This window comes from Vidua macroura, chromosome 2 (assembly GCF_024509145.1).
Source record: "Vidua macroura isolate BioBank_ID:100142 chromosome 2, ASM2450914v1, whole genome shotgun sequence".
NCBI classification, from domain to species: domain Eukaryota; kingdom Metazoa; phylum Chordata; class Aves; order Passeriformes; family Viduidae; genus Vidua; species Vidua macroura.
The window spans coordinates 14,470,898-14,498,630 of NC_071572.1; the positions used below are offsets into that span (position 1 = coordinate 14,470,898).

At 36.8% G+C, this 27,733-nt stretch overlaps 1 protein-coding gene across 3 annotated transcripts in view; it reads right to left on the bottom strand.

Moving 5' to 3' along the window:
- CNKSR2 (connector enhancer of kinase suppressor of Ras 2) overlaps positions 1-27,733 on the bottom strand; it is a 202,267-nt gene that overhangs the window by 41,835 nt on the left and 132,699 nt on the right. For all 3 annotated transcript variants that reach the window (XM_053971090.1, XM_053971089.1, XM_053971088.1), the window contains exons 14-18: positions 14,559-14,607; positions 13,499-13,671; positions 11,343-11,416; positions 8,845-8,916; positions 3,025-3,092 (exon numbers count right to left, since the gene is read on the bottom strand). In XM_053971090.1, coding sequence (XP_053827065.1) covers positions 3,025-3,092; positions 8,845-8,916; positions 11,343-11,416; positions 13,499-13,671; positions 14,559-14,607 — 436 coding nt within the window. The remainder of the gene's footprint in view (positions 1-3,024; positions 3,093-8,844; positions 8,917-11,342; positions 11,417-13,498; positions 13,672-14,558; positions 14,608-27,733) is intronic.

A 27,733-nucleotide genomic window follows, 5' to 3' on the forward strand; every position in this document is an offset into this window, starting at 1 on the left:
CATAATAAATAAGTTGCATAAAGTTTTCATGACTACAAAATTAAAAAAAATCCTAACAGTTATGTCTCTAGACATCTGCAAATAATTTTTTTTCTGGTGAATGAAAGACTAAATCAGTGAAAACTCTTTTTCTAAATAAATCCTAGTTTTAAGAAAACTTGTTTCCAGCAACTTAAAACAGTTGAAAATATTGGCACGTAGGCATGTTTGTTCCTACTGCAGCAAAGCCTAATGGTGTACTGTGTGGTGAGAGACCTGTCAGAACTGCATTGTTCAGTGACATTTCTGCAGACTTGGAGCTCAACTGCTTATTCCGAAAGCAAAATTTAGCAGACTCAGTGCAGGTTCCAATTTTGGCTAAAAATACGAAGGTGTTCTTGCTGTCAAATCCACATACAAGAGAACTCTGTAGGATGATGCTTTTGCACACCTTATCTCAGACAGGGAATTCTGTTGGCAGCCTATAGCTTGTCTTGAAAATTTCTGCAGTAACAGGGGTCAATTTTCAGATAAAATGTATGAAAATGGCTGTTGCAGCAACAAATGGCCTCCCACCAATTTTTATAAATGCTCTGCTTTTGGCAACTGACTCATTAGAGTCCATCTAAAACATGTATGATGCTATGAAACAGCTGCTGTACTTCTCTCTGTAGATTTGTCCAATTCAGTGATGGACAAGCTCTATGCATCAGGCATATCTTGAAAGTTTTCTCAATGACTAATAGACTGAATATATTATATACAAACCAACACTGACCTGCTATTTCCTGAATAAATATACCTATTTATATAAACTAGGGATTTTTTCCCTCTGATTTATGTGACTGGAAAGTATATAACTTCTCCATCCAAGGAAGTCCCTTGATGTATTGCTAACATGCATTGTATTTCATATGAAAAGTTGAAGGTATTTTTAAAAAACTGTTCTGTACAGAATGTAACGTTTTACTCAGCAGTACACCCACAATTCGATGATTCGTGCTTCTCTGAAGCTCTTGAAATATATTTATGAACTTTAGATTCAGAACCATTCAACTCTTAATTGAGACAGATTTGACAACTCCTGTTGAATTGTTTCAGAGGTATGATAAAGCTTTGCTGCAAAGGGCTGAACCACACAGAAATAAAAGAGCTTTTGTCAAATCAAATATGCAGATGACAATTGGTACAGTCACTGAATATAGAAAATTCCAGCTCATTTTCTATAATTGCAAAAATGCTTGAAGTGATAGAGAGGTTTTACTTTGCTAACTTGATGCCTCTGCTAATTAGGGACACTACTGAGCTGTGTAATAGCCCTTGTGCTGGGAGCCAAGGAAAATCACCAGAGGCATTAAAACAGTGTAGAGCAGCAAGGGGAGAATCTGCCACCCACACGAAACACAACTAAGCAACACAAAGGGTACAGTTCTACCTACCTGCCTACAACAAATCAACATGAGTGAATGGTGTTAGAGTGGTAATAAAGAACTCTGTCAGTGCCTGGGATATAATTTGCATAGTCAGTGGAGTTTCACTGATTATCTTCAATAGGGAGACATTTTAATAATAAGCTACATAAGGCCTGAATGCACATCATCTCATGTCTATGTGGATCATCTGCTATTTTATTACTCAGTGATTTCTTAGTAGTAAAAATATTTTTCCACGTCCATCTGGATTTTGAAAGGTGTATCATGTGTGTAATTGTGCACTTGGACAGCATTAGCATAACATACACCTTTTCACTTACTGTCCCACATGGCATTGTAATTCCAGTGCCAACCTGCTGTCAATAAAAATTGTAATTTGGCTTTGAATGCCAAAACAGAGGATTTCCTTGAAGACTCTGAGATTCAGAGATTGTTAACAGCCTCTTCAAGCAGTGATAACAGATGGTACACAGGTTCTTTCAAACAGGTTACTGTAGTGCTGCTTAGGAAATATGGATTTCCAAACTGATTTCCAGGTCTGGTGAGGCACTGAGAACACGACTGAAGAACAGTGAGCATGGTGCTGCTGGGTACCCTGGGCTGTGTGAATGCAGAGGGCCTGATGTCAAAAATGACATGAGTTTTTTGGCCCAAAACCCAAAATCTTTCTGATGAAGGCTTCAGAGCCACAGAATTAAAAACTGAGGTTTTGACTGAGTGGGAAGCAGGCTGAAAGGCATCTGGATAAGCTCTGGATCATGACGACCACTGCAATTTTCTGGTGCCTGCTGCTGGGTACATATGTTAAAAAGAGCATGAATTCAAAAGCTATCTGCTTGCCAAAGCAGATACTTGGATAGGAACCCTTCTGCGCATCCATATCACTGGCAATTCTAAGAAACAACTTCCATAACACAATTGGACTGACTCTTTCTTTTTTCTGTCTGCAAATACAATTTCTGCTGCAACAGTTCGAATAAAATCAACACATTATTTTATATATGCTGCTTTTTTAACCTATTAAATATTAGGCATAAAAAATAAACATATAAAATGTTTTAAGTCTACAACTCCAAGTGAAATGCCAACAGGGCTGTAGCACACACTGCAATACAGTAAAAGCAGTAGGAATCACAAAATTTAAGTGGCGTTAAAATTAAAGTCCTTAGAGTAAATCCAATTATCTCAACAGGCTTTAGAAAAATGGTTTTGTTCCCAAGACCAATTTCATGCACTCCTGTCCTCTGTGAATTCAAACACAAATGCAATGTTTCAAATTTTTTTTTTTTAGCCTCCAGATTCTTAAGTTTCTTCTGATAAGGGACACAGATTCCTTGGTACCATATATGGAGCTTACTGGCAGTATATCTGCTTTTTTAGCTATCATTTGCAACCTTCTCAGAAATAATCTCAGAAGTGTCTGCAGATCAGAGTCTGAAGGAATTAGTCAGAACTCCTGACAGAGAAGGAATTCTCTAAAGCAATAACAGCAATACCCATATGTGATTTGCTTTCAGATGACAAGAATGAGGCCTGATACACAGCAGGGGAAAGAGAATAGATGAACTTGTGATAAGAGCTGACAGAAGAAACCAAAATAACAACACATTACCTTGCTCTTGTTTGATCCTCTCTCTTTCTGCGTAGCCAGCAGCAAGCATGTTAATTCTGTTGAGCCATCTGAAATAATATTAAAAAAAGCAGTGATACCGATCCAGCCTCTTAATTTTGTGTGCATTTCTAGCAAAAACAAAGCTAGAAGCATCTGAAGGAGATTAAGGACAATGTTATTTTTCATATGAGACAGCTGTTCTCTTTGATACTCTTATTCAGGGAGTCTCCAAAGATCTATGATTTTGCTGTTGAACAAACTGTTTTCACAGCAAGGATTTTATTTCAAATGGAAAACCATGTATGATGTCAAACATCTGTAAAATAAAGGATTTAGAGATAATCAAAGAGCTGTTAAGTCTGCTGCTCACAGATATGCCATTACACAAATACTCCTGCTGTTCTGATTTCTTAAGAATAAATATCACTTTTCAGAGATTTAAGCAATATTTTAAGGCCTGAATTGGCAACTTAGCAGAGGAACAGAGCAGGAAACAGCAGTAAGAAGAACAGGTTCACTTCCAAACAGACATTGTAGTTTAATTATGCCATTATATTTTAGAGCTTACCTACAGTGCTGTGTACAAAGAGAAGGAGGCATATCAGAATTCACTTTTGTGTTTTTGTCAGAGAAATGCAGGGAGAAAGATAGTTGCTTCAATGCAATTTACATCTAAGGCTTTAATCTCAATTTAGATTTGAAAAAGTGCTTCCATAAACTGCACAAATTAAAAAAAAACAAAAACAAAAACAAAACAAACAAACAAACAAAAAAACAACCCAGCACTCAAACACACAAAAAAAAACCCCTCCAAAAACCCAAACCAAAAAGCAAATGAGCTATTGCTGCTCTCTTCTAGTAGGGCTGTCATTGCCAAGCATACACTGCAGTGTCTGTAGCAGGGCAGTTTCAACCTGTGCTCTTCCCCCATGGGGCTCTCAGTGTATTCATCAGCCAAATGCTTACACTGAATCAGGTCCTTCATCAACGAGGCTTTAAATCACCATGGCAATGTCCCGTGTTGTCCATTCCATGGTAAACCTGCAATTACTTGCTCCAGTCATCCCATAGTCAGAATTTGACAGGCCTGGTTTGCCAACCTACTGGCTTGCAATTTAACTGCTAGGGTATACAGAAAGGCAACTCCAGTCAGGTTTGCGTTTTCTTCAGGAGTGGGAAACCCCTGTTTCAGAAACCTGTGCCTGATGGGTTTTGTTTGCATACATGCACAGAAACAGGATGTTTGTCTCAGGAGACGACATCCCTTCATAATGTCTCCTGCATGCCTGTCTTCAAGAATTGCAGTGCAGGGCAAGCATCACATCATAAAATACAGTTGCTTTCCTACAAATTAACTCCTGTCATCATGGAGTCAGAGAACTACAGAATGCTTTAGGCTGGAAGGATCTTAACAATCTTGTAGTTACAAATCCTCCTGGCACGGGCAGGGACACTTTCCACTGACTGTCACTGTCCTTGCACAAACAGTGACCACATTTTTGACCTGTAAACCATGTTAATGTCAATCATTATACATTGGGAAGAAAGCTAGGGATTTGCTCCTAAAGTGATTGTAGAATACTTTGTGTTACCACACAATCAAAATTTCTGACAGAAGAATAGGGAAGCTGAAGAGGACACTAGAATTTGAGTTGTAATGGTTAGGAAGTGCCATACAGCTGTAAAAACAAGCAGCACACAGGAACAGAAATCCAACAAACCTCATCTCAGACAATGATGTTATACCTTCAAAGCCAAAAGATGATCCACTACAAAGCTGTATTTTATGCTCACATTCTTGGTATGTGAGGACCTGCTTTGGGGAATAAAGTTCAGCTGCAAGCTGAGCCAGCTCTGCCAGCTCCCATCAGAGGCACAGAGACAGGGATCTCACCCAAAGCACTCCAGCCCCGTGCTGCAGAGGGACCAACAAAAGCCACAGACCTGTCTGTGCCCAAAGGGTAAAGCAGCACAAGATGACAAGCATCTGCTCTGTCAAATGGCATGGCAGACACTGGGGATGGTGCTTTGCTTGCCTCTCACCTATTCAGGGTTTCACGTTCCCAGTTCAACTCCCAGTTTACCACCCTCACCTGCACTGCCAGTAGGGAACATCCACCTATGATCTCCATTGGGTAGGGCTGCTGACCACAAAGCATTAGGCAATTGAGTTATTAGGGTTCTCCTGTCCTTCATTCTGCCCTAAGCATGAGATAGCATTTCCTGGTAAGTTTGCTTATTATTGAGGTAGCCAATTAAAATAATGAACACTCAACTGACAGACAATTAATGCTGCTTACAGAGATGACAGATGATGGTTTCCAGAAAAGCATTATTTCCTGAAAACTAAAATCTAATGAGAGCCCAGGAAATGTGTAGCATTCTTTCACTCTTTAGAGAGAGGCAGGCTGACTTCACCTTTAATGAATTTCTGCAGGTCATGATCTGTGTTGAGGTTTGGACTATGACCTGAGTGCCTGTGGGGTGAACCAGAAGGTGGCTGTAACCACTGATGTGGGTGTACACTGTGAACAACCACAGCTTCTGAGTAGTTTGCCAGTCTGGAAACTAAAGGAATGGTATTGACTTCTTCTGCATATTTTCTGATATGTGGCTGCTAAAGCTTCTTCAGATAGGGTTAGGGAATTAGCATTATTTTAATAAAGCATGGCCAGAGTTCTGGTTTGTTCAAGTTAGAATTGTATGAGAAATCCAACACGCTGGACTTGTATCAAAGAGGAAACGTACAGATCTGCAGAATGGAAGAGGAGCAATACATGCCTGGGTTACAATGCACTGGGGACAAAAGTTCAATCATACAGCTACACAAATGTTTCTTAATATGCATATTAATAGATACAAAGCCCTAGTACATGGGAAAATTTCTATCTTCCCTTCAGTGTGTGTGTCCTGGTAGGCACTGTAACCTTTGGAGGACAAGAGGCCAAGAAAATATTGCTTCTTTACAGCAAATGCAGCTTCAATTTTCTTGTGAGAGTTCTAAAATCTGTTTTCTAGGTATGACAATAAATACAATGTCAATGGTAACTGCAGTAGTCATTCAGTTTTTCTTTTTGAGAACAGCACATTCATTTCTTGTCAGTATTTAATTAAAACAGTTTTATGACACATAGAACAGGATTAAAACCCCCTGACTTTCTGAACACCTGCAATTTCTGCAAGGAAGGATGCACAGTATTCTCACAGACTAGTAGGAAACATTTCTCTATCTTATCTCACATTCAGGAGATGCAGTACTTTTCGTCAAAGCAGGGTGTCAAATTCTCCTTAATCTCCTTAATCATGAAACTCAAGGCTATAGGATGAACTTGATGTATGGTAATTTGGATACCTTAGAGTGTCTATGAATACCTGAATGCAGTTTAACCAGAGCGAAGAGAATAACAATGAATTTCCAAGCAACACGTTTCCATGACCATACATTTACACTAGAAAAAAAGTACTTTGCATCTATAAAGGATGTTCTGTGCTTCTTCTCACATGGAAAAAGCATGCTAATAGGTAAAAAGAACATTTTTCTGGTGTTACCATATGGACTAAAGGCACAGCAAAAAAATTCAGTGATTATACCCCTCCAGACTCCTTACCAGCACCATGGTGTGGCACAGTCATAAAAGTAGTAAGAAAATTTGAATAGTGACAGAATTACCTGAGATTAAAATACCCATTTTATGTGAGTAGATACACACAAACAAAAACTTCATAGCTGGCAAACATTTTTTAAATATAAACAACTGAATCATTTTATACGAGGGATGAAGGAATTGAACTATTTTGAACTTTCAGTCATTCTATGTATTAGCAGTTTTCTACTGCTGTTTCTTCTGCTTCAAATATAAACAAAACTGATACTAGAATTTATGTCAGAAACTTGACAAAAAAATCCCATAAAATGATCAAAAGATAATTAATTTAACTTCATAATCTCATTCCATGTTTTACTTCATCTAGGCTTCAAAATACTTTTAGACAGGAAGTATTTTACTATCCCTGCATTTGAAAGACTATTTTTAGTCACTTTTTTCCCATCTATTGAGTTAATTGAATATTTGAGAAAGTGAACTAATTTTTTCTAAAACATTAAGCAAAGAGAAAAAATAAAATTGTTTGATAAGACTCTGATGGCAACTCAAATGTAAGAATTTCAAGCAATTCCACAGACCCTGACAGAGTTTGAACTTACATGTGTATAACTCAGATCCAAACTTTGTCGAGCTCATTCTAAAGGAATTAATAAGCACTAATTTCAAAATGTAATATTTGTGTGGGAAGATAAAAATATTTTAATTTCTGGGTTTTATACTGCGCAATATATTTTTAAAATATTGCTACACATTTTCTGCTGCCTTCTGTTTACTGAAAAAAAAAATATAAATTTCTATCCTTAAAAGAAGGTGCCTTGTCATACTGAGTGAGGACCTGCTGACAGAAATGATTCAGCTACTGCTGTTGTTCAGGATATGTTGAATATTGACCAAGCCATTATTCTGTTTGCTGTGCAACAAACTGCAATTTGAGTGACTGGCTTGACACAATTATCAAGGAAAGGCAAGCCTAAAATTTCACAAACAAATAAAAAGGTTTAAAGTTTTCTAACTGTGAAGAGACTTTTGAAATGAGCCTCAATCATGCACAAACTTCTGAAAAAATGTTAACAGACAGCTATTTCTAAAGGAAAGCAGGCACAGTATAGTATCAGCATCCCTTTCCACCTAAATGTTATCAGCAATGAACTGGCAGTATCCTGAAGGTCCTCTGCCAGGTAGTTGAATCTAGTACTCACAGGAGAGATTAAACCATGATTGTAGGACTTGCTAAGTTTTATTGATTCAGTTTTATCTCCTTTTTCTTCTGTTTTGAAAAAAGCTCTGGTCAGCGAGGATATCAAGAGACATTATCCAAGACAAAACAATTCTCAGGTTGCAATAATAGATTTTTGTTTGTGTCTTCTGTCATTTGATGAAAATGGCATAATATTTTGAACTGAATTAATGTCAGTTTATATTGTGAAAATAAATGAAATAACCCCCCCTAATATTTGAATAAACATGGGATTCATGTTCTAATTTACCATTCAAATGAATTAAGAGGAATTGTGTTTATTTTGTGCTGAAGTCTCAATCCTTTTTCTGAAAAACTGCACAAGTGGCCAAGAACAGATACAGTAAAATTTAGTACTCAAAGAACTAAGACTTAAGTCCTTGTTCTTTTTGAAATGCTGACATTTCCCCCTTCAAATTCAACACAACCAAAATTTCACTTCCAAGTTCATGGAAGTAAAGATAATCTGCAAAATTAATTACTTGTAACCCCCACTCCTTTTTCAAGACTGGCATAAGAAAACCAGTGACTGCTTTAAATCTTTCTCCAACTTCTTACTCCCTTCAGGACAAGAAACAGAAGGACTCCCAGAGGAAGCATCACGTATTTGGGAGTATGTAAGGAAGCAGTTGGAGATACCTCACCTTTGCAGGTGCCACACAGCCAAAACCAGAAACCTGGAATTCTGAAATTTTGTTTGGATGTTGTTTCACACACTGTATTTATTTCTTTTTAGAAACATGGAATCATGTTTCCAAAGATTTCAAACCTTTGTATCAAAAAAAAGAGGTAATTTTTTTGAATTAAATAATTAACATATGAAGCCAATCAGGAAGAATATTTCTCTGCACCTATTTTCTCAGCAATTAAACTTATATTTTTAGACTAACAAGTAATTTATTATACCCGTGTTATTAGTAGCTTCAAGAAGCATCATGTTTATGGAATGGGTCCTTGAACTTTGCTAGATATCCTTACCTGTTCATATCATCTAGATGTTCAGCAGCAAAATAAAAACTTTTGATCTTAGGATGGCAGGCTTTGAATGCACTGTAGAGGAAAAACACAATTAAAAAATGTAATGGCACAACTGTTTTTTTTTTCTGAAACGTAAGATCACGTGGTCACCAAGGAATGAGATGAGTTCATATTTCTGCATGCCCCCAAAGAGTGTATGAACGTACAACTTTTAGGATTGTGCCAGGTTTCACCAAGTAAAGTGCTCTTCAACGACCCTTCTAAATAATCCTTGATTCATATGTGCATAAATAATTGTGCAACCATCACCTGCAGTATACTGTATGTGGATAAAATTCATCAGTTAAGGATATAATTTCATGTATTGGGTAATTTTGCTGATATACATATGACTGTCAATTTTTTCTGAACAGAAAACTGACTAAACAATTAATTCAATACAACAGTAAAATTCTCAGTCCTAGTGATTTCTCATATCCCAATGACTTTGACATTACCTTTAGCTCTAATGACTGCATTTCAAGCAGGAAATTGTGATGTGCTGATTGACTACTGAAAAGCGGTCATAAATCAACAGTGTGTTCATGAGGTCATCCTAAGCAATGGGCAATTACATCTCATCTTTCCTTTCCACCAGAGTAATCAACATGACTGGGATGTGAGAATTACTGCATTTCATACATAATATAAAATAAATTACTAGAAAGAATCTTTTAACTATGTTGGATAAAGATTTATGGTGAAGTACCTGAAGACCCAGCAAATGCATTTGAAATAATGAATAATTTACAGTAGAGAAAAATCATTTTGCGAATAATCTGAAAGTGTCTCTTAACAACAAAAAATGTAACAGTCCCCAAAAAATAAGGAAAACTGCAAACATGATACATGATGAGCATCATCACCATTTTTCTGAGACATAATGGATTTTATATATATATACACACACACATGTAATGCAAAAAAATAATTCTCACTCTCTAATCAATTGGGTCTCAGAAAAATGGCAATGACATTCTTCATGCTTATCATGCTTGCAATTTTCAATATACATGTCTGTGTGCATACAGATGTACACACATCTATGTTTTAGAAATCAGGCAAATGAAATTGGTAACAGGAAATTTACTGCTAGAGAAGGTAACATAACATTGAGACTAAACAGATTCCTCTAACACATGACAGCAAACAGTGTTATGCAAGTCAAAGCAGATGTACAGTGACATCTGCTCAGTTTAGAAAGACATCATCAAGTCACTGGGACCTAAAACTGGACTTCTTAAAACTGTTACAGCATCTGTCATCTGGATTCTTAGAGGGTTTTTTCCCTTTATCTTCCACCCAAGCAAAGAATCTTAATAACCACATTTTATGTGCTGCTATTCAATAGACACTAAATCAAGTAAAACCAAACCAAAACAATTTAAGCAGGGTGCAATTCTGAAAAATGAGTTCACTTCATGCTCCTGTGCCAACAAAAAAGAAGCAATGAAGCACTTTAGCCATGTGTCCCAAGGACACAGGACAACAAGCTCAAGCCAATGTATCTTTTTTTTTTTAAATCAGTTTTAATCTTCTGCCCTTTGAGACCACCTTAAGTGTAGATATCATCCTAAAGAGAGATACAGATCAACTGATACAAGTTTGGTGCCTTCTGTAGAACTGTAGGTAGTACAAATCATATCATTTTACATTTGAAAATTATGTTTTGCACGAATTTCAGCAATTTAAGCCTTGTTTAAAAAACTGTACAAATCATTAGAAGGCAAGGCAAAAAATTTTGAACAATAATGACTCTAAAAATATCTCTGTGGGAGCATGCTCCTGTCACATTGCTACACATGCTTGAATTTATCTAAATAATAAATGGATTTGTGCAATGGCACAAATCTGGATAGCAGCATAAACAGGTGAGAAGAAACATTCTTTAAGACCTTTAGGTCATATAACAAAAATACAACAAATCACTGTCATCCTCTTTTTTTTAATTCTGCCTCAGGACTGAAATAATGTCTCAGCAAACTTTGAGATTATGCTTACTAATTTGGAGTTGCATTAAATATGAACTTGGGGACTTTCATATTTGGATGGTCTCTGTATTATGCTTAAAGCTGTTTATTGAGCATGAAGCACACAAAGACTCTCCAACCCTCAACAAACAAATAAAAAAAATAGCAACCCCAAAGAGAAAGGAAAAAAAAGAAAGTAAAACTCGGAAAATAAAGGGACAGAAGCAGCCAAACAACCTTCTTGCTCATAATTAATTTTGGTCTAGTCAAGCACTGTGGCTCACGATGAAGTGAAAAAAAAGCCTTCTTTGGGCAAGATGGCACTCCAAACAGAAAAAAATAATTTGCTCTTTTCATATGAGCTTATTTTGTGATACAACCTCATGACAATTGTAACAAAGCCCATTATCTCCCTGTTTTAAGGGAAAACCTTGTCTTTTGTTTGCACTTCATTTATTGTATCACTGCATTACTTTTGAGCATGCTTACTATTTCTTGCGGCATTCACTGGCTCTGTCAATTTTAAATTCAGGTAGACTGATGAATCCTTCTGCTTTTTCATCCTGCAAAGATAGTTCCAGATATTACTGTAGCTAAAGTGTAAGGAGAAAAAAAAACCCCAGCATGTTGAAAAATTACAAATATTTTCACTTGCCTGCTTCTTACAAAAGAAATACTACTGTCTGCTCTGCTCTGGCCAACCTCCCACAGAAGTCACTGGGACTTCTGCTGAAGTAGCAAGACTTGGTGAAAAACACAATTTTAAATACCCAGTTTTCTTAAACAATTTCACAGCTGAAACAACATTTGAAAATATATAAAATGACCAAATGTATTCAGTCAATTAGTTATTGTAATTAGTTAATTTTTGGGGAAAATGGACTAATTAGTAAGGAGAACGCATCCTAGTGGAAGAAACAGAGAAAAAAAGCAATTTCAATGGGTGTTGTTTATCATTTTTATGTATCACAGCTAAGAGGCATGATATCTCTTCAGCTACTTTCATCTCTCTACAACATTCAGAATATATCTGACCTTCCTCCCCTCTCCTCTGAAGATTTTACAGAGTTTATTTTATCAGCTATGCAATCTCCCTTGACTTTTCACAGTGTGAAAGCATTATTTATATTAAGCTACTGTTACATCAATAACACAAGACTCAGTTATTTAACTGCTCATAACTTTGCATGCAAAATTAATAAAGGATCACAGAAATGAAGCTGGAGAACACACAAACTTATGTGAAGGAATTCTACGAATGTACATCTTTTCTTAAGAGTTTAAATGGTTATTTACACCACATATGCAGTCCATATGATTATACGCCTTCCTAAAAATAAGTAAAAGGCACAAATCAACATATAAAACTGGAGCTGGAGTCACTATGTGGAAGGTACAGGGTTGTTACTGGTTCTGCATTAGCAGGTATGTTAAAATCAAAAAGACACTGTTTAGAATAATCTTGCTATTTCTTTTTTGAATGGCTGCCTAGAGAAACAGAGTTTTGGCAAGAGCAGTGTTTGCCTGTCTGTCCACCTGCCATTGAGGCACCCCCTACCAGCCTTTGACTCTACTGGTGATGACAGACACTGTGCTGAGGTCTCAAAAATAACCAAAACTCAGAAAACCTCAGGGAAACTTGGGATAGGGCGGGAGACGGAGCTGCTGAGAGCGCTGCCCTCCACATGGGAAGTATGGCACAGCTCAGAGCTGCCCCTTGGACCTGGTACTGACCACTCACTGCACTTGTAGGCATCAATTACTGCCCTGATGAAAACCTTGTAGTAGCCAAGGGAGGGAGAATGGAGAGGAGGGAGTTGGAGTTACTGATTTGAAGCTGGGATCAAGGCACACATGGAATGAGTCTGAGAAAACAGGCTTCAAGAGCTCAGGCCACAGAACAACTTGCTTTCTGTTTACTCAGGGAAAAGTTGGGGATTACTTTGAAAAAGTTATGTACAAATGCTTGCTGTGATTAAAAGAACAAGTCCAGGACAGAGTGCATATAGATGTTAACAATGGTTTTATCTCAGCATATATACTAATGAGTCTAATAGGATTAAAAATCAAGGAATCATAACACTGGCATAAAGCTTTGCAGCTGAAGTTGATATAATAAATGTGTACCAATGCAGAAAATGTTGCATAATGAAAGCTGTACACAATTCAGCTGGGATGCTCCTGTGCTTTTAAGTTCAGCATTTATGAGCACTGAAATCATATCAAAAGCTACAAAGAAGAAACAACAGGAGAACAGAACTGAGAAAACAGAACTATCTTCCTTAATTGCCTAGCAGAGATAAACAAGGAACACCAGGCAGCACAACATTAAAGTTTACACTTCCATGACTAAGCTTGAATGGCAGGATTAAGTAATTACCTTTTTGCTTTCAAGGGTTTGAGGATAAATTTATTCTACGCTGGTGTCATGAGGACACAGAAAATGGTGTTATTTCTCCATTTAGTAAAAGGTGAATCGGAAGGAACAGATATCTCAAAACCTTCACGGTAATTTTTTCAGACAGTTAATATTAATTTCGGCACGAATATTTGGGTGAATAAAGTTATTAACATACATAAGCACTGAAAGCATTGTTTTCACACTACAGAAAGTATTTGTTGAGACCATGAGTACAGATGTTTACCTCTTCATTGATATACCAATATAGAGATGTGTCCTTCAGGACAAACCAGTACTTCTTCCATTTCTGGGAGAAATAACTCTTGGCATCTTTCTTTTTCCAAAGCCAGCCTTCACAGTCCCCTCGACCAAGATCTTTACATGAGATCCGTCTTTTGCTTTTACCAGGAATAGGAGCTGAAAATGACAACGAGGTGATGTGAAAGCATTTGATTTGTCCACTAAATCAACAAGACACCTAGTCAGAAAGCACTATATTATATATCTGTTTAAGAAAATTAATTAAAAATTTCAACCTCAAATTGCCATGAAAAATTATTACAAGCATTCTATTTTGACCACAAAGCTTATGCACACCACCACAATTTAAAGGCCAAAGCAAATCAAACCAAACCATGTTCAGCATCTCAGAGCTCATATCCTATGGATAAGACAAAAAAAAAAAAAAAAAAAAAAAAAAAGCAACACAGAAAGAGAAGAAAGAGAAGACAGAAGACACTATAGAGAAAAGAAAGGCAAGATATTTAAAAATAAGAAAAATGCTTATTTGCAATTTTCAACATATTTCCCATTAGAATAAAGAGCACAACATGTAAATTCATGTACTTCCCACTTGGTTACCAAATACAACTATTAAAGTACTTCACAGGTGTTCACAAACCTCTCTTTGCAGCTCTTTTTGAAACTAAACAGTTCCTAAGGCCTTTGTACTTTAAAATCAAAGGAGGAAAATTTACTATGATATAAATTACCTGAGTGCGTAGGTAATGAGCAAGTGCTGCAGTGAGGCATTACCTGAACACAGCTGGAAAAACCAACCCTGGCCCCAAAGAGGCTAGAGTCTAAGTATTCAAAAAAGAAGATAAAAGCAGATACATGAAGGTAGAGGAACATTAGGAAACTATGAGACATCAGAAATGGACTAATACATTCTCAACATGATCATCTGAACTGAGCATTTTATTGGAGCTAACAAGTTAGAGTTCCTCACATACTGCAATACCATAAAATTAATCTTGGCAATTCCCTTCCTACCCATATATGAAAACAAATTTATTTTTTACCTTTGTTCTTCTTTTTACTTTTCTGCTGTAGAGAGGATTGCTGAAATGTCTACAAGAAAATCAAAATGGAAGAAGTGAAAATACAACATTTATATTCAGTCACATACCTGTAATAAAAGAAATATTATGTTAAGGCCTAAGAAAAAAGGTAATTTTAGTTCACCTGTTCATAAGGTTGTAAAGCAAAAGCACACTGTCAAACACCTCAAAACAGATCACCAGTCAGGTTGCTAAACCAACTGTAGTTTCTGTGCAAAATGGTCACTCTCCTCTTGTTCTGTTAATAAAGAAAGAATATCTCTCTTTGTTTACTACAATAATGAAGCTACACAGCCCATGTATTTCTAATGTAGACACTAAATAAAGTATTCTTGACATCTATATGTAAATATGCAAAATAACATGCTGTCTAATGCAGGTGTGGAAGTATTCATACAGTGGTCATTAGACCATCAGACAATTTTCTCAGAACCAGGCCTAGTATTCTGAAAGACATCAGTAAATTCTGCTTAGCCACAACTGGGAAAAAGTCTCCCAAATAAAAAGTCTCAACTAGAACTTTATTTTTTCACCAGGTTTTTAAGTGGAAGTATTTCCCTTCGGCCGATCCACTCCCACAAACTAACCCACTCCCTTGACAATGAGACAGGATGGAAATTGCTCCTTTATTTAAGATCTTGGCTTATTAATAAGATCAATAAGTATTAACACATTTTATAACCATTCCTGTTTAAAAACTTTGACTCAGATAAGCACAATTCCCAGTGAACTAAAAAAAAAAAACATCTGTAATGAATCAGCCAAAATTTAAAGACGTGATTTGATTTGTTTTGAACTTTAATTTTCTAGAAAGGCAGAAAATGTTATCAGTGTTAAAACTACAAAAAGGCTACATTAGAGTGTCTGCTTATTGAAACTTCCTATTTCAGCTTGCCAGGAATCAATACAGAAATCAATACTTTTGTGCCACTTGGTAAAAATAAATCGAAGCAAAAGCACTGACAGCTCTGCAATTCCAAATCCTGTTCCTAGTCCTAAGACAAACCCTCACCCTACTTTACAAGACTAGGTTCAATTCAAAGAGCAGCTTTGGCTTTGCACATGGCACTCAGTGCTATGGCTTAATTGACATGATATTGTTTGGTCAAATATTGGACTTGATGATCTTGGATTTCTTTTCTAACCTTAATGACTCTGTTCTAATTTTCTCCTCCCTGCTTCCCACACCCCTGAGCTCATGTGCAGCAGACTCAGCTTCAAAGGGATCTCTTGCCTCACAGCTGAGAGATTTTCATGCAGCAAAAACTAACATGCCCATGGGGAAAAATTATTAGCAAGACAATAATTAAGTGTAATTAAAAAATTTAACTGACTTACTAGATGTGCTGATTCCTTGGAGACCATATCTGACAAAATCTACTCCACTATATTGCTACCTCAGTGGGTCAAAGTAGGCCTCCACTGGGACGTAAAAAAAGGATCCCAATCATTTTCATTTTCTGGCTCTTGTCCTTTTTCTTCTGCTACTGGTACCAATTAAATCAGCACCAGCTCTCAACAAACCAAAACAGCAACAACCATCCCACCTACATCACATGAAATATTTCACCTGCGAAGGACTAGAAGAGATCTTAATGACCCAGGAATAAGAGAGTGGCTGAGTAGAAGTGTGTAAATCCCTCTGAAAATCTTATTTAATTCAAAGTGGATGAAAAACTACACACACATACAAATCCAAAACTTTAGCACTTCTCAGTTCATAACTCAGACAATTTCATTCTGCTGTTTGACTTTTCTGTACTATTATGACTTTTCTGCACTATTATTTTCACAGTGTCAAAACAGAAAATCTCTGCTCCATTTTCTCACAAGTAATTCTGAGAGCAGGTGAGAACATATGAAAAGCCTTCTCTTTAGATATTTTGTCTGTAAATTGAACCTGCAAACCTCACTTCACACCTTTTTACTTCTGAGTCAGTTTTTGGGAAGAAAAGGTAATGAAGGGGTATCAGTTTTTAACAGGAAGAAAGCATGTAATTTACATGTCTAACCATTTTTCCATACATTATGTTATATTGCAAAATAGAAAGGTTTTATTAAATTCAGCTATTATTCTAAATTAGCTCACTGAATTAAATCATAACTAAGGGCAAATTCTACAAATGAGAGAAGTTCCTGGGAACTATTTCAACTGCAGCAATTTTAACTAACACTTTAGATTATTTTACATAGACTTCAGGCTTTGAGTTAGTTGACCCTTTGCAAAAAACAGCACCATCTTTTTACTTAACTAAGAAAATATATATGTAATATAAAATATGTAATTAGAGAACGACAACAACAAAAACAAAAAAGTGAGGATGAAATCTAAAAATGCTTCTTCTTTTGTTGCTTTTTTAGGAACTCACTGAATGCAATCTACAGCCTCTTTGCAGTTGGAAGATAATGCTTACAGCCGTTTTCTCAGCAGTGTCAGGAGATCATGTCCTTCCCCCTGATCAGAGCAAGGCTTGCTTTGAAGCCAATACTGGATCATCTGAGTCATCTCTAGCCCAGATAAACTATTTCCAGAGAGGTACATTCCACAGCTTCTTTAAGCAACTGTTGGCCACCATAATGTTTCCCCTTTTGCAGCTTAGTTCTGTGATGTGGCAAATACGGAAATAATGTAACTACTACTTCTGAATTACATCAACCCTAAACCCATGGATTTACACCAAAGCAAGAAATTTAGTTGTATTAATGCAAACTTGCTGTAAGACACTGTTTAATCACTCGCCCACAAAGCCAGATTCAATGTACGTTCACTGCATTTTGAGTCTGATACACCTTGAGCTTTGAGTAACTGCTTTCATAAACATCTTTTCCCAGTTTCCAAGAATCCATCTCTTCTACTAATTCTGAGAACAAGCATGAAATGAAATAGAAAGCAGCATTCCATATTAAAGAAAGTGGTTATTAACTCAAAATAATGAGTAAAATGGAAACAAGATGGACACTAAAAAGATTAAATAGATGAGTACCTTAAGACAAGTGGAAATTGGCACTCCTGAAAAAAATTTGAAACTGTTTAATAATATTCTGAATTATATGCTTTCCAGTCATCCAAAATACAACTAGAATAACTTTCCATTACCCAAAAGCAAGTGTCAATTGATGTTTAACATACATCAAAACCCCTTTGAATACACTGAGACTCAGTGAGTTTTTTAGACACAATGATTTTCTCCTGTAACATATGATCTTTGAGCTTGTTCCATTTAATAATACACCTAGATTAAACCCTTGGACAAGTGCATCTCTAAGGATAATATCAAAGAAACATTTAACATATATATAAGCCTGCCTTTCCTATTAGCAGCCTCAAAGAACATGCATTTTAAGAGGAATAAAACACCATTTATTAAAGGGATTTTTCTGTTTCTGGTTTGGTGTTTTGGTTTTTGTGGGGGTTTTGGGTGAGGTTTCTTGTTTGGTTTTTGTCTGTTAGGTTTTTCTTAAAAATGTTCTAGCATGCCTCTAGCCCTGCCTTTCTGAGGTCTTAGCTGCAAATTCCAATAGTCAATGGAGATTTAATTGGGCAGGGAAGAGCCTTAACAGTCCCTCTCTTCCTGCAACTGTTCATTACCAGACTTGCTGTGCAGGTTGTATTTACTCTAATAGTCTTCAAAATGATTGACAGAGTTCCAAGAGGCCAGAAGACTGCGCACCTGTAAAGAGCAACTTGCCCCAGGGCAAGCCTTTTAGGACTACAGCACAGCAATGCAGCTGCATTGTAAAAAACTTGCAGGTGGAGGCTCATACGAACCAAAGAGATCACCACTGGCCTGTAATTGTACTTGCTCCTTAGCAAGAAAATAATCCCCTACAGGTGGTCTAATCAATACTATCTGCATGCACACAGTCACACATCAGCATCTTTGTATGTGTAACACAACATTTTTAAGAAATGAAACCATCATGTTTCTGTCTCATTCTCAGAGATATTCAGGTTTCTCTTCTGGGAGAAAGTATTTATTATTGGTTAGTCCTGTGACTGCTCTGTATTTGCTCAGAAGGGAAACAAGATTGAAAGTTAGTCACTAATGTTTAGAGGCCTGAAAATTTATTTGGTATTAACTTATTTTGTAGTAATTTCATAACTCTCTATTTGGAAAAAATGTATTTAAATGAAAGTGTGAAAATATTTAAGTTTCAATGAATTTGTTTCATGCCAAATAGGAAACTATAAACTGATCTTTCAATACTAATATTAAATTGGAGTGAAACTGCTATCAGAAGAGGAGAATGTTTGCTAAAACTGTTATAATGAAAGTTAGAAAACTTATATTCCAGTTGATAGCTCAAATAAAAGTAGAAAAAAAATAGAGTGGTTATCAAAATGATTAATTCGAGAAGATTAGTTATTTTGACAAACTTCAAGAGTCTGAGGAAGATGTCTAAAGATTTGAGGTTAAGCTGCTCCTTAGAGTTTCTCTAATATCTAATATAAATTAGATAGGTGTGATCAACAGAATGTTACATCCATGTCCAAAAAATAAATATATTCTGATAGTTATATAAACTTCTTCATGGTTACAGAATTTGTAGGTCTACCAAAAAAGACCACAACTGAAGATTCTCTGAAGATTGACCATAGCAACAAGGACCATATTGGACAGCACCTAAAATTCTCATTCAAGGACTTTTTTTGTTTCTCCACTATTCTTCAGAGATTTTTCACTCACTCATTTTAAAAAAGCTGGAAGAGAGAACCAAATTATGGAAAAAATAATATCCAACCCTTCTACCCAAATCTGAGCTCAGTCTGATTGGAAAGGAAAATGGTACATATCTTTACAGCTTTATTTAGAGCTTGGGTCAAATCCAATTTTTCTCAAGGTGCAAGTTTAGACACTAAGGAACACTAAGGAACTGTTTACAGGCAGGCACTTCCCCTCTGTCACTGTAAGATAGCTTTCTCTACTTTCAGCAGGGTAGCTTGTAACACATCTGATTACTGGAACTTTCTGCTACAGATGGAAAAGCCAGTGTCTGGGAAAAAAATGAAAGCTGGTTCTGCCAATCATATAATCGATCTCCCACTTTGAGAGATCATTCTCAATGCTTTGAGAACACTGGCAATGTTCTATTTTCACTGTTTTGATATACCACATACATATTTCTCTTCATTTAGTGTGTTGAGATGCAAAATTTCAGAGTTAAAAGAAGAGTGAAAAGGGGGAAAATGAAAACCTATTTAGATACAACACCACACTTTATATCAGTATTAACATCTCATGCTTAAGGGTACTCACAACACAGTATTTTGCCAAAATCTTTTTTGTTTACCATCTTATTTAGTCTCCATTAAGAGCCTGTCTGCTGACAGTTTTAATTATTTTAATGGATATTTGTGGAAAATAAAGTTTTCAAGGGCTGTGTTACAAAGACATCATGAGGGAAGATCTCTGTCAGATTAGAAAGTTTGAAACCTTCTGCCAATCAGCAGCAAATATTCATTCTTGCATTTTGCTAATGACCACAAGGAGAAAGATATGGTATGTATGTGCCTTAAGACTTTTTTACTGCAAAAAAAAAAGTAGGCTGAGATCTTGAAGCTGCCACCTCTGAAGTGAGCAATGGCTATATGAGCTGTGCAGGATGGTCTCCTTATCACATAGTCTATAAGGGTTGATAATATCAAAGATGACTCTTCTTTTCATACAACTGCTCCTATGTCTGCCTATCCAAGAAAAATAGGCTAGCTAAGGGCAGAACTACGATTGTCTGAAATGTGATAGCAAGCACAGCTTTTCTGCTCAGGGATTCATATTCAGTCTCCCATTTCTAAATGTTTTCTTATCATTTGGTGGCGGGGGGGGGCTCTATGGCAAACATTACAGTAGCTGGATACAACTCAGCAGTTACAGAAGCTAGTGCAAATACTTTGAGTGAAGTTGTTAGCACAATGAATGAAAAAATAAAATGATTTTTTACATCTTCAGGCTATTTGGAAAAATAATATACAGTGGTGCTGCTTTCCACCACCAGGGAAAGACTTTCCTTCTTAGCCATTAAGCCACAGGACTCTTCAACTGAAATACCAAAGCAGTAGAACTCCTGGACAACATTAAATGAGAGTTCTCATATTTCCCCAGTCTTTTTGACTGAACTGCAGCAGTGTCACAGCTGCCTGAAGAGAATGAGAATAAAAAGTTAAACTAGACAAGAGCTGCTCATTAGAATAATTTATTCTGTGATCATTCTTCTGCTCTACATCTACTTTGAAACATGCAATTTTGGTACCTCCCACACTACTTTCTATTGACAGTAAGAAATCTAGGAGGGAAAGGGAGGATTTGAAAACTGTATGTATCCTTTAATGGCAAAAGTCCAAGATGCACCAGTTGCTCCATCACTGTGTGTTTCAAGTGTACCCATTTAAGAAGAACTATAGAAACTAAACTATCGCCTGTTACAGAACAGTATTTAACCCTTTATTTGGATTTCTACTCCCCAACAGTTCCCAGTTTAACCTCTTACTGAGGAGAATGGACCAATCAGAAAAGCCACAAAACAAATGAGGCGAGAAATTAGCCCTGGAGATCATTTCATCCAGCCTTGTTGCTCAAAGCAGACAAGGTTGTTCAGGGCTGTAGCCAGATGCATTTTCAGTATCTCTAAGATGGAGACTCCACAAACACCACAGACAACCTGCTCCAGTTAAACACCTTCACAGTAAAAGTACCTTTTCCTTATGTTTATATGGAATTTCCTGTATTTCAATTTTTGTCCATTGCCTTTTGTCCTTCCACAGTGTGTCTGAGACAAGTCACCCCAAAGGCCTCGTGGATGCTTGTGCCCTGCTGCTATGCCCCTCCAGTAGATACCAAACTTTGCAATTTCCTCCAGGAAAAATCTTGGTTTGATTAGAAAATTTCTGTGTTATTCACACGGAAGGTAGGTTTTCCTCGTATGCTTATCTAAACATTAAAACTAGCAAGACTAAAGATAGCAAGACTATCCAAGCAGATTTAAGAAACTTATTCTTGATCTATTATTGGATTACAGAGGTGGTCTGTGGCAGAACATGGAGCCAATCTTGCATCTTCTCAGAAGAAAACAAACTGCTGTAAAACAGAAGTCACCCCTGGGGCATTAATAACATCTTCCACCAAGCCCATGGTCTTTGCAGAGGAAAAATCATTAGCCTAGAATAAAAGTCCCATACCACCTTACAACACCTTGGTGCTTGCTTATGGTGACAAACACATACACCTCATTCTACAGGAGGAGTGAGCAACACTTCTCATTGTACCCCTCAGCACAATCTTTTTCATACTCTTTCTGATTATGTGACAGAAAAAAGTGAAGAGGATGTAGGTGGTCTGAGAAAACAGATTTTTGCTTTAAGGAAGATACACTATTTCAAGTTATTCTCTGTTAGCACTTGGACATAATATCCTTTGGGGAATGAAAGAGAAAACTCCTGGCTTTCAACAGAGGGGAAGTTTTCAGGGGAAAAGAAGGAAAGAGTTTCTGTACATCAGGAATTATACATTCTGTTAAAATTCATACCAACCACTTCCATTGCCCTTTTGAATTAAGGTAGAAAAAAACCAGTTCATTGCAGGATAAAAGTCTCATTACTTGCTGGAATTCAGTAAAATTTCCTCTAAGCATAAGATGAAGCAGACCTTTGCAGAAGGTGGGGAAAGATAACATTAGGTTTTTTTTTTAATTCTGAGCTGGCCATGGTGATCTTATGGGTACAAACCAGCTTAAAAATAAATTTTACACATCATTCTAAAGCCAGAATTCTGTAGTGTTGGAAATGCTATCTACTTGGGTTAATCTGAAAGCAAAGGGATATACTTGAGAAGTGGACAAAAAGCAGTTATTGCTTTATGAAAAATACCAGGTTGCTTTTTCCTCCACAGCACAGTAGCAGAGATGGATTGGCTGACTCAGGGATCAGGCACTAAGCAACAAGCACTTCTCTCCGGTAAAACAGAAACACCCAATAAAACAGCTTCAGTTCAGGAGCTGCAGTGCTGCAAAGAGCCATTTTCCTCCCAGGTGGAACCATACAATCTCCCATATTGTGTGTTAGCAGCGGGCTCGAGGGGCCACCACTGTGTAAGTGGGGCAGAGGAATGGGGCAGACACTCCTGTGGAGTCAAAACCCCCACTTGGAAAAAATCCTTTGTTCATAAACAATGGAGCTCTTTGTCAAAGCATTTTGATAAAATGATACTCTGAAAAAGGCATATGTGCTCCATTAATTCAAATAACATTCCACCACTCAGTACTGTTTTTTTAGAATGCCAAATTGCATGACACATGCCAGCCAGTGTCCTTGTTAAACGCTTTCATAGTCCTAGTATCTCCCTTTCCCTTGTGCAGAAAGGAGAACAGAGAAGAGCCAGTAGAGAAGTCAGGCCCTGGATCAAAGTTCTCCTGGATGTGACAATCCCCAGCATATTACAGTGGTAACTCATGCTGAGTCCCCCCTGTACAATACCTGACATAAACTTCTCTGCGTGCTGCACTTCATCTCTTCTTTATCAAAGTGGAATAACCAAGGGACTAAATCACTGATTCGACATTAATAAAATATAAAACTGTGCTACTGTGATTGTACCAGCTACAGGTAATGTACCTTACTGATGTAAAAACAATGCTAATATCTACAAAGGCAATGGTCCTCTATCAGGTAATAAAAGCAGGATACAATCAGGAATGATTCTATGAAATAGATAACAGAAAAAATACAGAATGGGGATGTGAAAGGAAATTAGGAAATGTTCTGAGCTGAGAGATTTATTAGTTTATAGATCTATATCTCTAGACCATATAAAATTACATTTTCAGACCATTATATTCTATGCAGTAAGGAGTAAATCTAGACTGGCACAGCTGGACTAGATGACCTTTACAGTAACTCTCTCATTTTTAAAGAATTCCCCAGCTTTGTCATGGAAAGAAATTACGACACGCTATTTTTTTCCCCTCATGGTCACAATGCAAAAGCAGTTAATAGAAAAAGTTTAAATAAAAAATTTCCACAAAAGACTCCCAATGTGCTTCATGACGCCCATAAACCAATCTTACGTCATCTCTAGGGGATTTTGCTTTGCAGCAATAATTAACTCTGGATTTTGGTAATAATCAGAGAGTATATAGAATTAGATGAAAAATCTCCCATATTCAATACCTTCAAATTTCATTTGCATAACCACTTCTCCAGTAAGAGCAAATTAATGGTATTAACTATTTCTTTCAAAGAGAAACAATGCAGATATGAAAATATTCTCTAATCTGTGAAAGAAATAATATACCTCAAGAACAATGTAGATATTATTCCATATAATTAAAAGAACTTAGCACCCCCTCCCAAGAAGACTAAGTATTACCGTTTCACAAAATTGAGTTAAACAGAACTCAAATATAAAAGCTGCATATGCACATCTACTCTCTTCAGTCTTGAGTTCAAAGGACGGAGAGTCTGGAACTGGGAAAACAGATGTGAGATTACTGAGGCACATTCCTGAGATGATTTTAGCTAAGCAGCAATGAAACAACAGAAACTATCCCTTAAATCTGAGCAAGTTGCTATACTCTCAGCTATTGCCAAAACACCTGTTTTGCTGTTCATCTCCAACTTTTCTGCCATGGGGGAGACAAGCCGTGCTGCAGGTTGGCCAAGACTTCATCCAGTCTCCATCTCAGGAGGTGCTCATCACCCAGCTGGGCAAAGCCTGGAGAAGCCTCGTCTGACCTCAGAGCTTGCCCTGCTTTGCGCCAAAGACCAGAGCACAGAACCTCTTGAGGTTGCCCCCAGACTGAATTATCCTATTATCCTATGCAGTTTATGCTGTTTTCTGAGGCATCTGGGTTTTAGTTTTTTTGCAGCAAATTCATTAGGTGCCTTTCTCTTGCTGTCATCTTTCCTCTCCTCTGTCCAACATTTTACTTGGAATTATGACAACTGGCTACCCATTCACCCAATTTATCACCTTTATCATTAGTAACAGGTACCATCATTAGTAAAAGGCAGTTCATACCCTATTTGAATGTGGAATTTAACATAGATCTGAATAAGACTTCATGAAAGAGGTTAACTGTAATAGCAGAGGACTAGACTCAGAGGCCCCTCTATTCCTCTCTGTTGCTTGCACTAGTCTAAAAATAAAATAAAGCCATCTTCCATTAGCAAGGAATTTATATGCTGTTTCTCTCTTGCTTTTTCTCTCAGAAATGTAGATTTATTTTGAACCAAATTTTTACCATACTCAGATGGAATAGCAAAAAATTACCTTTGACCACAACAATTTAATGGCTATGCCAATCATTTTCCAGCTGTCACAAGAAAGGCGTATTTTGCTTATTGGTTAACTGTTTTACTGTATTATTTGTTTTATATGCTACACAGTTCACTTATGACCTAGATGATGTTTCTACACAGATTTTAACAACATGAATACTATTTTTATCACTTATTTTGTGTCTGTTACATTTGTGAACTGCTGCATTCAAATAAAAGGATACATACAATATTGTTTAGATGGTTTCTTTTGGGCGTGTAGAAGCTGGCCAAGTCCTGGAACCACTATTCCAATTTGAGAATGTGAGTGAGACATCCTGCTCTCCTGTCTGAATCAAATATACACACCCACAAGTATCCCACTGAACGAAACCCCACATGTGCCAATGTGTAGGCCTTCAAAGCTGCCCATGGGCAATGTGGCTGTGGGACATGATGGTGTTACCCATTGCCTCATGAAGACAAAGGTAAAAATTTCCTATTATGTTTCTTTTCCTTATCCTTCTTTTCCCTTAATTTTTTCAGCATTGTTCTTTCTAAATATCTCTCAGAGCAAAGGGCTGTCTATACCTGAACCATAGATTAGGCTGATGAGAAATGGAGAGAAGCTCATGATGCCTTCATAGCACAACCAAATTTGCTTCTCTGCATTGCATTAAATGAAACATTTTACTCGCACTTTTGCCTCTAAATAGACTTTGAGGCTTTTAAAATCAGGCTTCAAATCAGATTATTCTATAACTTCATAAGCCTTTTCAGCTCAGTTTCTACTGCAATGCAGAGTTCCTTCCATTTCCACACATGTGGACCTCGTTACCATCACAGCCTTATTTCCTCACTACACGCTCACTGATGGAAAAGGGAGCAAGGAGCTGAAGTCCTAGAACAAGACAAACAACCCCCTAAGGCTACAAAAACTAAGCTGAGATGTGACCAGTATAACCTAGAGACGAAAGACGTAAATGTGTTAAATGCTCCAGTCACCTCCAGAGAGGATATCCAGGTGTTTAGCTTTTACCAGCCAAGCGCTGCTGGAGCTTCATGAACATGAAGTACTCGAGGAGAAACTCAGGCACCACAGCAGCTCAGAGTGTTGGACTCTCTACTGAGCCCAGGAGCCTCCTCACAGTCCAGTCTGAGACAGCTGTCTTTGAGAAGTCTAGACATCATGAGGAATTACAGTTTTTTCACTTGTGAAATTTTAACAGCATATGTACTACTTTTGGTAAAGACTTGTATTTTCCTGCCTTTATAGTAGAAGCTAAAGTGTGCACAAATATATTTATACTGTAAAAGGCTAATTTGCAACAAAGCAGTGAAGAAATTCTTTTTAAAATAATTTCTTACTGTGGTAATTAGAGACTGAAATTTTCCACAACTATTTCTAAAACTGTTCATTATGTTTATTTAATTTTTGACAGTTACTTGAAATCCAGTGCATTTTCTTAGCTGGGAATATAAAAATGCCAATGGTTTTTAACTGGAACACAACTATAATTTTTTTTACATTGCATAATTCTTACATTTTCAAACAAGAATTTAAGATTTCCTTTGCGTATAATTAAAACACATAAGTCTGTAATCTATTTCCAGTTTCAGTATTATTTTAATACATATATTTAAATGGAGATGAAAGACCACAGCAAAGAAGTAACACTAATTCAAATATTAACAAAATTTATGGAGATTCTGTTGGAAAATATTTTTACTATGCACTTAGGTTAAACACTTTGATACCAACTTCTAGATTTTTATTCTACAACAATTACATGTCTAACTATAGACTATTGTGAAAACAAGGAGAAGAAAAGGAAAAAGGGAGCCTTGTTATTTAGTCCAACTTGCCAAACTTGCCGTAGTTGGACTCCAGACATTTTTAGGAAGAAAATTTTTAAGAAAAAAACCAACTCCATCTGTTGTAAGAGTGCAATGGCATTCAAAATTTCAGACACCTACCTAAAATCTGTGCAACTGATTTTTAATTTGTTCTCTAAAAATTTTTTGTTTATTTACAAATATCCATAACAAAAGAATTAACTGAACAGAAATTCTTTAAATACTGTGATACTTACAATTATAGGAAACTGCTAGTTTTTCAGTGGGGTAGTTTAGTTAGGGCTGTTTTTTTAGTAAATCATTCTCCACTATTAAATGTTTTTTAGATGCCATTTTTGTAAAGAAGATTTTTGTGATAAGTTGATGGGTAACTTGCACATAAGTTTATTAGGAAACTGTATGCACATGTTCTGCACTTTAAAAAATGCTAGTTATTGGGTACTACGATTAAAGGTTTTATAAATACAAGCACATTTGTTTCAAGAATTTTCATCAAAAACAATATAGTTTAAGTATCTTCACTTCTTACTTCCTTGCAGCCTTTCTACAGAGAGGAACCGGAGAAGTAAGGGAAAATCAACCACTTAAGTAGAGTTAGACCTGAAGTTTTCAAAATAATGAGTTTTTTGGTGAATTCTTCTCTGTATTGACAACACCTAAATATATGCATTTTGAATTCAACTTTTAGAAAGCATTTTCTTGTATTTTTTCTGGAGGGGTCTGTAGGAGGCAAGAAACACTTGGAAATATGCATGATTTAAGTAGAAGTTATTTTGGCTAAAAGTTACTATCTCCTTTCCAATTTATATTATTAATTAAGACCAACTTTTGCAATAGGTCCATAAACAAATCTTCACTTGAAGTATTCTCAACAAGATCACTGTTGCAGCCAGGCGACCCTTGCCTGGCCAGGATGATGCTGCCCCACCAGCTCTGCAGAGAAAACCCAAGGAGCTGACCTGGCACGGCCACCTTGAGAGGACTGGAGGGAGGAACAGCTCAGACTGACCCCTGCTCACACCCTGGTCCT